General features: G+C 43.7%; 1 protein-coding gene across 2 annotated transcripts in view; it reads left to right on the plus strand.

Annotated features, from left to right (window-relative positions):
- The first annotated feature begins 325 nt into the window (after positions 1 to 325).
- LOC129830805 (collagen alpha-1(XVI) chain-like) overlaps positions 326 to 16,160 on the plus strand; it is a 142,646-nt gene continuing 126,811 nt past the window's right edge. For both annotated transcript variants that reach the window (XM_055893547.1, XM_055893548.1), the window contains exons 1-2: positions 326 to 688; positions 14,274 to 14,390. In XM_055893547.1, coding sequence (XP_055749522.1) covers positions 14,315 to 14,390 — 76 coding nt within the window. In that variant the 5' untranslated portion in view covers positions 326 to 688; positions 14,274 to 14,314. The remainder of the gene's footprint in view (positions 689 to 14,273; positions 14,391 to 16,160) is intronic.

A 16,160-nucleotide genomic window follows, 5' to 3' on the forward strand; every position in this document is an offset into this window, starting at 1 on the left:
GAGTGGCGCAGTGGTCTAACATAACAGCCTACAGTGCAAATATCTGTATGTTTTGCAAATAACATTACAAACACTGTACATAAATTGAGCTTAAAAACAGTGTTCCTACAATATTATTTTGAGTGAAGATAGAGAGAGTAGCTTTACCTATAGCAATGATATCGCCTCAGGATGCGGTTTATAATGTCACCGACAGTCGACCCCGGCAAGCAGAACTTGAGCAACTTACTTGTGCGAGACGGAGAGTGAAGGAGGGGATGAAAAAAGGTAGGTAGGTAAGGGAGGGAGGGAGAGACGGGGAGGGAGAGAGGGAGAGACGGGGAGGGAGGAAGTCGAGAGAGGGCCTCGCCAGAGGCTCATTTTCCAACCGTGGACCAGGTGATGTCACTACACGTTCGAACTGGAGGATGTCCCAGAGAAAGTGAAAAAAGACAGAAGAGAGAGAAAATAAACTTTTTCAAACAACTGCCAGCAAAAAGAGGGGAGGGGAAAGAAGTTGGACATGATCACTCTGGCAGTAACTGTTTCTTCCCCCCCTGGTAAGAAGGTTCCATCAGAAAAAGCCGGAGGGGAAAAACGGTGTGGAGTACAAACCGGACAGCAGCAAAAGGATTTTACCCACCTCAGCACGATTATACCGTACATGTTGGATTAATGTGGTCGTAACTGCGGGGATCTATCATTAGCTGTAAGTATGGATAACACTTTTTATCGATTCGATTCGTGCTAAAGCAAGTAATTTCTGTCAGCAGCGCACTTCTCACCCAGGCTACAATATTTAATGATAGGCCTGCAATGCAAGTGGTGCATTTTACTTTAGATAGTTTACCAACTGTTTATGATTGATAAGTTGAATTAGCCTAAGGGGCTGTAGGTAATAGAATAGCAACCTCTACTTGCAAACACAGTACTCCGAGGTGTTTATCAACCAATCAATTGATTAGGTCTACCTAATGTGCGCATTGTAGCCTACAACATAAATGGCTGAATTTGTAACGAAGAACTTGCTGAGAGCAATTACACGCAATTTAACATCTTATGACTGAAGTGGTAAACCAAGTGGGAATCTTTGGAAGTTTTCCAAAAGAAGTGGAGTCTGATGATGATCGTGGTATAATAGAGGATTACCATTGGCGCAGATCTAGAATCAGCTCTATGTTCAATATACCGTAGCCTTACAATATAAGTGAGGGAATCAGGGAAAAAACAGAACTGACTTTAGATCAGTTTCTAGCTGCAACTTCATCCGTGGATAGATTTGGTGAAGAAGTGAATTAGTGTGTAACTTCAGTTTCATGTGGCTGCCTTTACCCAATGGACAAGAAATATCTGCATTCAAAGAAGTGGGGATTTCGAACGGCAAACGTTTATGTATGTCCAATGTTATAGGACTACTACGTTCACCAATCGCCTATGGGAAGCCAATTCTCTGCCGCTCAACCAACCAACCAAAGCGCCGAGCAACTCTCCATGGCGATGGAATGGAATAGATTTCTCTCGCGGATTTCTATAATGCCCACTATGAGTTATTTCCACTGCGTTGGAGCACCGATTATCTGGATGTTTGCCAGACTTAAGTCACTTTGGAAGCTTTCCAGGTGTCACCATTGAGAGACAAGTGTGGAAATACTGTGGGTCGATATAGTTTTCTCATGGCCCTATAATATTCCTCTCCAGCTTCAGTCGGTGGCGCTTCTTTGGTCTTTTCAAAAGGTGGATGATTTAGTCTACCCTTCCCATGAGGTTGAGCGGTGCCATGGAAAATGTTTGTAAATGTGATGTCAGCCAACCTAAACTACTACTTTTTACGCATGATTTGGAAATAAGATTTCCCCCCCCCCCCACACACACACACACATTTAGTGCCTCCCCCTGACAACAAAGAGGGGGAAATGACGTTTTAGAGTTCTTGCAATTCTACACATTTCGCCATGGGGCAGGCTGAAGATTGAGCAATGTTATAGCTAATATCCTGCAATTCTACACATTTAGTCACAGGGTGGAGATACATTTTTGCCGTTTTTAAGCTAATGTTCTGCAATTCTACACATTTTGGCCTGGGGCCCAAAGTAACCTCTTATGTCACTTATTCCTGGGGCCGGTCCTGGTTGAAGGCTAAGGTCTACCATCCATAGGTATTGTAAATAGGGCCGTTTTTCCCCCCTACACCTGATCAGAAAAATAGCTTTGGGCCTATAGCTTAAAGGTCCATGGTCAGAAGAAGCTCCTGGCCCATACTTTTCAGTTTACTGCAGCTAGTGACTGGAACGAGCTGCAACAAACACTCAAACTGGACAGTTTTATCTCCATCTCTTCATTCAAAGACTCAATCATGGACCTATTACTGACAGTTGTGGCTGTTTTGCGTGATGTATTGTTGTCTCTACCTTCTTGTCCTTTGTGCTGTTGACTGTGCCCAATAATGTTTGTACCCTGTTTTGTGCTGCTGCCATGTTGTGTTGCTACTATGTTGTTGTCATGTTGTGATGCTACCATGCTGTGTTGTCATGTGTTGCTGCTATGCTATGTCGTTGTCTTAGGTTTCTCTTTATGTAGTGTTGTGGTGTCTCTCTTGTCGTGATGTGTGTTTTGTCCTATATTTTTATTTAATTAATATGTATTTTTAATCACAGCCCCAATCCCCGCAGGAGGCCTTTTGCCTTTTGGTGGCCGTCATTGTAAATATTAATTTGTTCTTAACTGACTTTGCCTATTTAAATAAAAAAATATGACCAATCAATATTCCCTACAGAAGAGGAGTTTCGGTGATTCTCAGTGAACAAGGTTTCATCCTCCATGTTTGTGAGGCTGTGAAAAAAAGCTGCACGATTGTCAGAACAATTGTTTCCAGTATCGGTGCACTTCCACGTGCAATTTAAAATAACATGTGTGACCTTTACAGAGCAATCATCTAACCCAACTGCTTTTTGACAGAACTGATGGAAACTGGGACTGCTTTGGCTTCACATAACGATCACTCATGAACACTTTCTGAACGCAGCCCAGTGGAGATAGAGTAACGACGTATCTCTGTCGTCCTTTGTAGCTAATTTGGTAGAGCATTTCACTTGTAACGCCAGGGTAGTGGGTTTGATTCCCGCAACCATCCATAAGTAAAATGAACGACTGTAAATCGCTATGGATAAAAGCGTCTGCTGAATGACATATTATTTATTAAATGAGACAGACTTTGAATATTGTCTCCATTAGATTTGTTCAAGTCTGTGCTTAACCTGGGTCAGTGGATATTTGGAGGGACTGTTGTAGCCTGAAGACGGTTACTGTGTTCATTCCTTATCTCGTGTTGCAACAGGTCTGAAGTACATGCATGCTTAGCCTATTTGTGTGTGTGTGTGGGTTGGGGAAGCAGCTGGTTGTGTGTGTGTGTGTGTTCTTATTGCTCAGGGCTCTGACCCTACAAAATGGTTTTGAGGTTGTTTTCATAGCATAGCACCAAATGCACTCCTCAGCATCTGAGAGGGTAAAGTCCTGTGATTGGGCTGTCACTAAGGGGGAATTCCGACCCGAGTTAAGCGGGCGTAAATGGAAGTAATTCCCTTATAAATGCACTTTCTCTCTAAGCGTATTCTGACCTTGAATTTAAGCATGAGAATCGCATGCTACTCACCCGCTGTTAGTTTGAGGGGAGATTGAATAAATGAAAGTGTGTCTACAGATACGACTATTCTGACCTTGACTTCATTCCCTAATAATTCCACCACTTTTAAGCTCGAGGAAACCATGAATAAGGTTTAGCGAACCTGCCGGTTCCAAATGGAAAAAGCATCTACTTTATTTTTTCCAGATAGAAATAACAGCATTCTCCATGCACTGTAATTTATAACTTGATAATAACTATTGATAAAAGCTAGGTAAATAAGTAATACTTTTGGATAAGGGAATTATTAATATAAATAACACTTGTTTTAGATCTAGTTTACATTATAATCCCTAGAGACAAATGTGAAACCAGTCATATGGCAGTGTAACAGTATAACTTTAAACGGTCCCCTCGCCCAGACACGGGCGCGAACCAGGGACCCTCTGAACACATCAACAACGGTCGCCCACGAAGCATCGTTACCCATCGCTCCACAAAAGCCGCGGCCCTTGCAGAGCAAGGGGCAACCCTACTTAAAGTCTCAGAGCAAGTGACGTAACTGATTGAAATGCTACTAGCGCGTACCCGCTAACTAGCTAGCCATTTCACATCCGTTACAGCAGCAGACTGAAGCATGTCAACATATCAACTTTCCCACAGTAAAATGTATGAAATGCTGTGCCATTATGCAGAGTGGAAGCTGTACAGCCTTCTAACGTGCAGGGATGTAGGCTAATTAAATCCCTATGGAGGGGAGCGCAGACCAAGCAGTAACAGTTTGAACCAGACGCATGGCGCAATACTTGGCTGTGTCATCACACATGTCCATGGTTAGTGCAGACAATAGACCAGGGTATATCCTACTATTGTACACTATTCTCCCTATTATAATTATGTGTACACTAATCTTCCAACATTACAATGGGTGGAATATCTGAATGTGGCATTTTTCAGAATGAATTCAAACACGGTTTTCTTTCGTGTGTAAGGCTCTCCAAAACCAGTATTTTATGATTCATAAATACTTTCCTAAACCTAAATAATCTACAAGATTAGAGTATTTTTTAAATCTACCAATTGGTGCTGAAACGGATATATTTAGGTGGCTTTCTTTTGTTGATCCCTAATATTCGGAATCCCTCTTGATATATTCTAGCGAGTCTGTCGTCAAAATTATACACTGTAGTTAAAGGGATGGCTTAAGGTAAATGTACTGCAAACCCCATTGGATGAAAGGCCACGGGAAAATATGTTGGCCAGCAAGTGGGAAGGAGGGGTTTTCAGCTGTTTAAATCAAATCTAATCAGAGCGCATAATGTAGCCACACTTGCAGAGTGTGTTACCTGAAAAAGGTATGTCTGAATGCCAAATGCTGAGGCATAATGTCTGAATCAGCCCCTAAGTGAGGTGGACATAACCAAAATCCTTCTTCCAAGAGTAGCTAGAGTTAACACACAACAGATGCATAGACACAGACACACACTAATGTGCTTGTCACACACGCACACGCTTTGTTTTACAATTGTTGTGGGGACCAAACAATTGATTCCTATTCAAAATCCTATTTTCCCTAACCCTAAACCTAACCCTAACCCTTAACCTAATCCTAAACTTAACCCCAAACTCCTAACCCTGACTCCTAAACCTAAACCTACCCCTTAACCCTAATGATAACCCTAATCTTAAACCTAACCCCTAAGCCTAAAATAGCCTTTTTCCTTGTGGGGACCAACCAAATGTCCCCACTCCTGGTTTTACTATCATTTGAGGACTTCTGGTCCCCACAAGGATAGTAAAACCACACAAACACACACACACACACACACACACACACACACACACACACACACACACACCTTATACAAACAGTGCAACAACATTATACAGCGCTTTTATTGATGTTATAACACAAAAAATTATATTCAATATAACTCAATGTTTGTTTGACACTCACCTGTCTTTTGTGTGTGTGTGTGTGTGTAAAGGTTATGTGTTTGTAGTATGTGGATGTATTCATGTCCTCTCCTCTCCTAGGGTGTATTCATTACGTCCTGCAACGTTTACCATTTATGAACCAAACGGAAGCATACAGAGTAAACGGAAACAAAACGGGGAGGGACCTACCTGAATTTGTCCAATAGAAACTCTTGTTTTTGTTGCAAAACGTTTTGTTAACTGTTACGAAACGTTTTGTAATATAATCTCTGCAATGAATACACCCTGCTCTCCTATGTTTCCTCCACAGACAGAGAGTCAGTCCCTCCTGAACTCAGGCTGACACAGAGCAGCAATCTACACTAGGCTAATACTGCCTTGATCTGCTACAGCCAGCTGTTAGAACATACTCACCACATGGGAACGAGAGGAAGAATGAGAGAGAGAATAAGTATTGCCAGGGCTGACTGTTTGTGCGTGTCGAGGCCAAAGACATGCACACTGTCTGTTGTTACTGTCTCTGTGTGATGAGGCCAAAGACATTCACACTGTCTGTTGTTACTGTCTCTGTGTGATGAGGCCAAAGACATGCACACTGTCTGTTGTTACTGTCTCTGTGTGATGAGGCCAAAGACATGCACACTGTCTGTTGTTACTGTCTCTGTGTGATGAGGCCAAAGACATGCACACTGTCTGTTGTTACTGTCTCTGTGTGTCGAGGCCAAAGACATGCACACTGTCTGTTGTTACTGTCTCTGTGTGTCGAGGCCAAAGACATGCACACTGTCTGTTGTTACTGTCTCTGTGTGTCGAGGCCAAAGACATGCACACTGTCTGTTGTTACTGTCTCTGTGTGATGAGGCCAAAGACATGCACACTGTCTGTTGTTACTGTCTCTGTGTGATGATGCCAAAGACATGCACACTGTCTGTTGTTACTGTCTCTGTGTGATGATGCCAAAGACATGCACACTGTCTGTTGTTACTGTCTCTGTGTGTCGAGGCCAAAGACATGCACACTGTCTGTTGTTACTGTCTCTGTGTGTCGAGGCCAAAGACATGCACACTGTCTGTTGTTACTGTCTCTGTGTGTCGAGGCCAAAGACATGCACACTGTCTGTTGTTACTGTCTCTGTGTGATGAGGCCAAAGACATGCACACTGTCTGTTGTTACTGTCTCTGTGTGATGATGCCAAAGACATGCACACTGTCTGTTGTTACTGTCTCTGTGTGATGAGGCCAAAGACATGCACACTGTCTGTTGTTACTGTCTCTGTGTGATGATGCCAAAGACATGCACACTGTCTGTTGTTACTGTCTCTGTGTGATGAGGCCAAAGACATGCACACTGTCTGTTGTTACTGTCTCTGTGTGATGATGCCAAAGACATGCACACTGTCTGTTGTTACTGTCTCTGTGTGTCGAGGCCAAAGACATGCACACTGTCTGTTGTTACTGTCTCTGTGTGTCGAGGCCAAAGACATTCACACTGTCTGTTGTTACTGTCTCTGTGTGTCGAGGCCAAAGACATGCACACTGTCTGTTGTTACTGTCTCTGTGTGTCGAGGCCAAAGACATGCACACTGTCTGTTGTTACTGTCTCTGTGTGTCGAGGCCAAAGACATGCACACTGTCTGTTGTTACTGTCTCTGTGTGATGAGGCCAAAGACATGCACACTGTCTGTTGTTACTGTCTCTGTGTGATGAGGCCAAAGACATGCACACTGTCTGTTGTTACTGTCTCTGTGTGTCGAAGCCAAAGACATGCACACTGTCTGTTGTTACTGTCTCTGTGTGATGAGGCCAAAGACATGCACACTGTCTGTTGTTACTGTCTCTGTGTGTCGAGGCCAAAGACATTCACACTGTCTGTTGTTACTGTCTCTGTGTGTCGAGGCCAAAGACATTCACACTGTCTGTTGTTACTGTCTCTGTGTGTCGAGGCCAAAGACATTCACACTGCCTGTTGTTACTGTCTCTGTGTGATGAGGCCAAAGACATGCACACTGTCTGTTGTTACTGTCTCTGTGTGATGAGGCCAAATGCATAGACAGACGGTGACTTGGACATGAGCTTGTTAATAACATGTTAATGACATTTTGTGCACTGAATGGGGAACACTAGGATAGAATTGAAAACACCCCCATACTCTGTCCTAGGGGTTTGTGGGTAATTCCACATCTTTAGACAGGTGTGTACAGACACATAGGTGAGACACATTTCAAACTCCCAGTCTGTCTGTCTGGCTTCAGGGGTTCGTTATACCTGTAAACATAGGGGTGATATGCGGTTAAAGTCTGAGGTGTGTGTGTTGTGTGTGTCGTGTGTATGTGATTGTGTGTGACACAGAGAACATGTCCATCAAATCAAATCAAATTTTATTTGACACATACACATGGTTAGCAGATGTTAATGTGAGTGTAGCGAAATGCTGTGCTTCTAGTTCCGACCATGCAGTAATATCTAACAAGTAATCTAACAATTTCACAACAACTACCTTATACATACAAGTGTAAAGGAATGAATAAGAATATGTACATAAAAATGTATGAATGAGTGATGGCCGAACGGCATAAGCAAGATGCAGTAGATGGTATAGAGTACAGTATATACATATGAGATGAGTAATGTAGGGTATGTAAACATTATAATAAGTGGCATTGTTTAAAGTGGCTAGTGATACATTTATTTCATCAAGATGGCAAGATGCAGTAGATGGTATAGAGTACATTTTACATTTTTAGTCATTTAGCAGACGCTCTTATCCAGAGCGACTTACAGTAGAGTGCATACATTTTATTACATTTACATACTGAGACAAGGATATCCCTACCGGCCAAACCCTCCCTAACCCGGACGACGCTATGCCAATTGTGCGTCGCCCCACGGACCTCCCGGTTGCGGCCGGCTGCGACAGAGCCTGGGCGTGAACCCAGAGACTCTGGTGGCGCAGCTAGCACTGCGATGCAGTGCCCTAAACCACTGCGCCACCCAGGAGACTAGTACAGTATATACATATGAAATTAGTAATGTAGGGTATGTAAACATTATATAAAGTGTCATTGTTTAAAGTGACTAGTGATACATTTATTACATCCATTTTTCCATTATTAAAGTGGCTAGAGTTGAGTCGGTATGTTGGCAGCAGCCACTCTATGTTAGTGATGGCTGTTTAACAGTCTGATGGCCTTGAGATAGAAGCTGTTTTTCAGTCTCTCGGTCCTCGCTTTGATGAACCTGTACTGACCTTCTATATCATAGCGGGGTGAACAGGCAGTGGCTCGTGTGGTTGTTGTCCTTGATGATCTTTTTGGCCTTCCTGTGACATCGGGTGGTGTGGGTGTCCTGGAGGGCAGGTAGTTTGCCCCCGGTGATGCGTTGTGCAGACCTCACTACCCTCTGGAGAGCCTTACGGTTATGGGCAGAGCAGTTGCCGTACCCGGCAGTGATACAGCCCGACAGGATGCTCTCGATTGTGCATCTGTAAAAGTTTTAGTGTTTTTGGTGACAAGCCGAATTTCTTCAGCCTCCTGAGGTTGAAGAGGCGCTACTGCGCCTTCTTCACAACACTGTCTGTGTGGGTGGACCATTTCAGTTTGCCCGTGATGTGCACGCCGAGGAACTTAAAACTTTACACCCTCTCCACTACTGTCCCGTCGATGTGGATAGGGGGCTGCTGTTTCCTGAAGTCCACGATCATCTCCTTTGTTTTGTTGACATTGAGTGTGAGGTTATTTTCCTGACACCACACTCCGAGGGCCCTCACCTCCTCCCTGTAGGCCGTCTCGTCGTTGTTGGTAATTAAGCCCACCACTGTAGTGTCGTCTGCAAACTTGATGATTGAGTTGGAGGCGTGCATGGCCACACAGTCATGGGTGAATAGGGAGTACAGGAGAGGGCTGAGAACGCACCCTTGTGGGGCCCCAGTGTTGAGGATCAGCGGGGTGGAGATGTTGTTACCTACCTTCCCCACCTGGGGGCGGCCCGTCAGGAAGTCCAGGACCCAGTTGCATAGGGCGGGGTCGAGACCCAGGGTCTCGAGCTTAATGATGAGTTTTTAGGGTACTATGGTGATAAATGCTGAGCTGTAGTCGATGAACAGCATTCTTACATAGGTATTCCTCTTGTCCAGATGGGGTAGGGCAGTGTGCAGTGTGATTGCAATTGCTTCGTCTGTGGACCTATTGGGGCGGTAAGCAAATTGGAGTGGGTCTAGGGTGTCAGGTAGGGTGGAGATGATATGGTCCTTGACTAGTCTCTCAAAGCACTTCATGATGACGGAACTGAGTGCTACGGGGCGGTAGTCGTTTAGCTCAGTTACCTTAGCTTTCTTGGGAACATGCACAATGGTGGCCCTCTTGAAGCATGTGGGAACAGCAGACTGGGATAAGGTTTGATTGAATATGTCTGTAAACACACCAGCCAGCTGGTCTGCGCATACTCTGAGGACGCGGCTGGGGATGCCATCTGGAACTGCAGTCTTGCGAGGGTTAACGCGTTTAAATGTTTTACTCGCGTTGGCTGCAGTGAAGGAGAGCTCGCAGGTTTTGCTAGTGGGACGTGTCAGTGGCACTGTATTGTCCTCAAAGCGAGCAAAGAAGTTGTTTAGTCTGTCTGGGAGCAAGACATCGTGGTCCGCGACGGGGCTGGTTTTTCTTTTGTAGTCCGTGATTGACTGTAGGCCTTGCCACATACCTCTCGTGTCTGAGCCTTTGAATTGTGACTCTACTTTGTCTCTCTACTGACGCTTAGCTTGTTTGATTGCCTTGCATAGGGAATAGCTACACTGTTTGTATTCGGTCATGTTTCCGGTCACCTTGCCCTGATTAACTTCTTACGGCTGAGATCCCGTTAACGGGATCGATATGACAACAGCCAGTGAAAGTGCAGGGCGCCAAATTCAAACAACAGAAATCTCATCATTAAAATTCCCCAAACCTACAAGTATTTAGGTATTTAAGAAAAACTTGTTGTTAATCCCAACACAGTGTCCGATTTCAAAAAGGCTTTACGACGAAAGCATACCATGCGATCATGTTAGGTCAGTACCTAGTCACAGAAAAACACAGCCATTTTTCCAGCCAAAGAGAGGAGTCACAAAAAGCAGAAATAGAGATAAAATGAATCACTAACCTTTTATGATCTTCATCAGATGACTCATAGGACTTCGTGTTACACAATACATGTATGTTTTGTTCGATAAAGTTCATATTTATATCCAAAAATCTCAGTTTACATTGGCGCGTTATGTTCAGTAATGTTTTTCTTGCAAAACATCTGGTGATTTTGCAGCGAGCCACATCAATTTACAGAAATACTCATAATAAACATTAATAAAAGATACAAGTGTTATGCATGGAACTTTAGATAAACTTCTCCTTAATGCAACCGCTGTGTCAGATTTAAAAAAAGCTTTACCGAAAAAGCACACCATGCTATAATCTGAGTACAGCGCTCAGAGACCAAACCGCCATGTTGTGGAGTCAACAGAAGTCAGAAATAGCATTATAAATATTCACTTACCTTTGATGATCTTCATCAGAATGCACTCCCAGGAATCCCAGTTCCACAATAAATGTTTGTTTTGTTCGATAAAGTCCATAATTTATGTCCAAATACCTCCTTTTTGTTCGCGCGTTTAGTTCACAAATCCAAATTCACGACGCGCATGCCAGACGAAAAGTAAAAAAATTCCATTACAGTTCGTAGAAACATGTCAAACGATGTATAGAATCAATCTTTAGGATGATTTTTACATTAATCTTTAATTATGTTTCAACTGGAGAATTCTTTTGTCTTTAGAAAGGAAAAGGAACGCAGCTACATCTCACGGGCGTGCGCCTGACTGAGCTCTTGGCATTCTGCCAGACCTCTTACTCAATCAGCTCTTATTCTCTCCTCCTTCACAATAGAAGCCTGAAACAAGGTTCTAAAGACTGTTGACATCTAGTGGAAGCCTTAGGTAGTGCAAGATGACCCCATAGACACTGTATATTGGATAGGCAAAGACTTGAAAACCTACAAACCTCAGATTTCCCACTTCCTGGTTGGATTTTATCTCAGGTTTTTGCCTGCCATATGAGTTCTGTTATACTCACAGACATCATTCAAAAAGTTTTAGAAACTTCAGAGTGTTTTCTATCCAAATCTACTAATAATATACATATCTTAGCTTCTGGTCCTGAGTAGCAGGCAGTTTACTCTGGGCACCTTATTCATCCAAGCTACTCAATACTGCCCCCAGCTATAAGAAGTTAAAAGCAGTGGTTTGCGCTTTCAGTTTTGCGCGAATGCTGCCATCAATCCACGGTTTTTGGTTGGGGAATGTTTTAATAGACACTGTAGGTACAACATCACCGATGCACTTGTTAATAAACTCGCTCACCAGATCAGCAAATTCATCAAAGTTGTTGTTGGATGCTATGCAGAGCATATCCCAGTCCACGTGATCGAATCAATCTTGAAGCGTGGAATCCGATTGGTCGGACCAGCGTTGAACAGACCTGAGCGCGGGTGCTTCCTGTTTTAGTTTCTGTCTATAGGCTGGGAGCAACAAAATGGAGTCGTGGTCATCTTTTCCGAAAGGAGGGCGGGGGAGGGCCTTATATGCATCGCGGAAGTTAGAATAACAATGATCTAGGGTTTTTCCAGCCCGGGTCGCGCAATCGATATGCTGATAGAATTTAGGGAGCATTCAGATTAGCTTTGTTAAAATCCCCAGCTACAATAAATGCAGCCTCAGGATATGTGGTTTCCAGTTTACATAGAGTCGAATTAAGTTCTTTCAGGGCAGTCGATGTGTCTGCTTGGGGGAGAATATACACGACTGTGATTGTGATCGAAGAGAATTCTCTTGGTAGAAAATGCAGTCCGCATTTGATTGTAAGTCAGGTGAACAAAAGGACTTGAGTTCCTGTATGTTGTTATGATCACACCACGTCTCGTTAATCATAAAGCATACACCCCCGCCCTTCTTCTTACCAGAGAGATGCTTGTTTCTGTCGGCGCGATGCGTGAAGAAACCAGGTGGCTGTACCGACTCCGATAGCGTGTCTCGAGTGAGCCATGTTTCCGTGAAACAAAGAACGTTACAGTCTCTGATGTCTCTCTGGGAGGCAACTCTTGCTCGGATTTCGTCTACCTTGTTGTCAAGAGACTGGACATTGGCGAGTAGTATGCTCGGGAGCGGTGCGCGATATGCCCGTCTACGGAGCCTGACCAGAAGACCGCTTTGTCTGCCCCTTTTACGGCATCGTTGTTTTGGTTCGCCGGCTGGGATCCAATCCATTGTCCTGGGTGGTGGTCCAAACAGAGGATCCGCTTCGGGGAAGTCGTATTCCTGGTCGTAATGTTGGTGAGTTGACGTTGCTCTTATATCCAATAGTTCCTCCCGACTGTATGTAATAAAACCGAAGTTTTCCTGGGGTAACAATGTAAGAAATAACACATAAAAAAACTAAATACTGCAAGGTTTACTAGGAACGCGAAGCGAGGCAGCCATCTCTGTCGGCGCTGGAAGTAATTAATACTTACTGAGGCTGCCTGTTGCTGTGTCAGGGAACAATCTACTGCACATTCATACTCATGACAACTGATTGTCTCCGGCTGTGTCGAACGGTCAAATGAGTTGTTGTGTTAGAAAACAAAACACGGGTTTGACTGATTCATTGGGGTTGCAAATAACTGGTATAGCTGAGTATAGAGTAATGTCTCGCAGTGTGAGAAGTGTGTGTGTGTCTGTTTCCAGTCCCAGTGATGTCCAGATGGATATAATGAGGATCATCAGACTACATGGAGTGACATTTCTCCCATATGAATACTGGCCATCGGTTAGCTAATTCATTTACATTGACTGTACCTCATCACATTTTCAACCTCATCATTAACACATTTGCTCTGATTTAGCTATTACCATAATCAGGACACTTAGGGATGAAAATGGTAGCTAATTCTGACGGTAGCTGGATGTGGGATTCAGACCTGCAACTCCCAGTTCAACACCAATACATCTAGTTGAGTCTTCTTGGAGTTGACGTGGTCGTGTACCGCCTGTTTCTTACAATGTGTTCTCCAATCACAGTGTTGTTTGATAATGTTGATTTTCTCTCTCTCCCTCTATATCTCTCTCCACCTCCCTTTCCTCTATATCTCTCTCCACATCCCTTTCCTCTATATCTCTCTCCACCTCCCTTCCCTCTATATCTCTCTCCACATCCCTTTCCTCTATATCTCTCCACCTCCCTTCCCTCTATATCTCTCTCCACATCCCTTTCCTCTATATCTCTCTCCACCTCCCTTTCCTCTATATCTCTCTCCACCTCCCTTTCCTCTATATCTCTCTCCACCTCCCTTTCCTCTATATCTCTCTCCACATCCCTTTCCTCTATATCTCTCTCCACCTCCCTTCCCTCTATATCTCTCTCCACCTCCCTTTCCTCTATATCTCTCTCCACATCCCTTGCCTCTATATCTCTCTCCACCTCCCTTCCCTCTATATCTCTCTCCACCTCCCTTCCCTCTATATCTCTCCACCTCCCTTCCCTGTCTTTCTCTCCACCTCCCTTCCCTCTATATCTCTCTCCACCTCCCTTCCATCTCTTTCTCTCCACCTCCCTTCCCTCTCTTTCTCTCCACCTCCCTTCCCTCTCTTTCTCTCCACCTCCGTCCCTCTATATCTCTCTCCACCTCCCTTCCCTCTATATCTCTTCCCCTCTCTCTCCCTCCTTCCTCTCTCCCAGGTAGCAGTTGAGGTGTGTGTGTATATCCAGAGGAGTGTGCCATGAGGAATCTCAGCTCCTTCCTGGCTCTGCTCTCCCTCAGCCTCTGGTCATGGGACCTGGTGACATCATCCAAAGGTGAGTCTATTTTCTCCACGCAGTAGAGTCTGGTAAACCGATAAATACAACGTGTTCCAAGCCGTTGCATTTGTCAGGAGTAGAATGTATTATCTCCTTCTCATGTCTGCTGCCTCTACTTCAGAATTCTACTTCAAATGATGTTTCTGGTTCTGATCCTTTCATTAGACTTCCATCTGTGGTGGTGTTTCATCTATCTGAGTATTTTGTGTGACCTTCCAGACTTCCATCTCTGTTCAGTCTGACTGTCAAAATCTCTGAATTCTCTGACTTCTGTGTCTGAATTTGAAAAGGGTGAAGTTTGAGTTCCACTGACACACAGTATTGCAAAGTGTATTTCATCAGAATCAGTGCAACCCCAGTCTGCTAGAGCTCTGTGGCTGTTTGAGTGTGTGTTTGCATGTGTGTGTGTGTCTGTCAGTGTCTGTGGGTCTATGCTTGACCACGCCTGAGTGTGTGGTTGAGTTGGTAGCTGTCAGGCCTAGCTGTGGTCTAAATGTTCATGTGTTTGTAGTATGTGGTTGTATTCATGTTCTATAACCCATTCATTACTCTGTTATGAGTCTATAGGCTGTTGGGCTCCCTTCATGTGTGTGTATTGGTGTTTGTGTGTGTCAGTCTATATATCAGTAGCTGTGACAACTAGAGGTCGACCGATTATGATTTTTCAAAAAAAGCCGGTACCGATTAATTGGCCGATTTTTTGTAAATGTATTTGTAATAATGACAATTACAACAATACTGAATGAACACTTATTTTAACTTAATATAATACATAAATAAAATCAATTTAGCCTCAAATAAATAATGAAACGTGTTCAATTTGGTTTAAATAATGCAAAAACAAAGTGTTGGAGAAGAAAGTAAAAGTGCAATATGTGCCATGTAAAAAAGCTAACGTTTAAGTTCCTTGCTGAGAACATGAGAACATATGAAAGCTGGTGGTTCCTTTTAACATGAGTCTTCAATATTCCCAGGTAAGAAGTTTTAGGTTGTAGTTATTATAGGAATTATAGGACTATTTCTCTCTATACCATTTGTATTTCATATACCTTTAACTATTGGATGTTCTTATAAGCACTTTAGTGTTGCCAGTGTAACAGTATAGCTTCCGTCTCTCTCCTCGCTCCTACCTGGGCTCGAACCAGGAACACATTGACAACAGCCACCCTCGAAGCAGCGTTACCCATGCAGAGCAAGGGGAACAACTACTCCAAGTTACTGGGGGTGTGACGTTTGAAACGCTATTAGCGCGCACCCTGCTAACTAGCTAGCCATTTCACATCGGTTACACCAGCCTAATCTCGGGAGTTGATAGGCTTGAGTTCATATACAGCAGAGTTGCTGGCAAAACGCACGAAAGTGCTGTTTGAATGAATGCTTACGAGCCTGCTGGTGCCCACCATCGCTCAGTCAGACTGCTCTATCAAATAATATACTTAATTATAACATAATAACACACAGAAATACGAGCCTTAGGTCATTAATATGGTAAAATCCGGAAACTACCATTTCGAAAACAAAACGTTTATTCTTTCAGTGATCTAACGGGTGGCATCCATAAGTCCAAATATTCCTGTTACATTGCACAACCTTCAATGTTATGTCATTATTACGTAAGATTCTGGCAAATTAGTTCGCAATGAGCCAGGCGGCCCAAACTTTTGCATATACCCTGACTCTGCGTGCAATGAACGCAAGAGAAGTGACACAATTTCACCTGGTTAATATTGCCTGCTAACCTGGATTTCTTTTAGATAAATTTGCAGG

This window comes from Salvelinus fontinalis, chromosome 32, assembly GCF_029448725.1.
Source record: "Salvelinus fontinalis isolate EN_2023a chromosome 32, ASM2944872v1, whole genome shotgun sequence".
NCBI lineage: Eukaryota > Metazoa > Chordata > Actinopteri > Salmoniformes > Salmonidae > Salvelinus > Salvelinus fontinalis.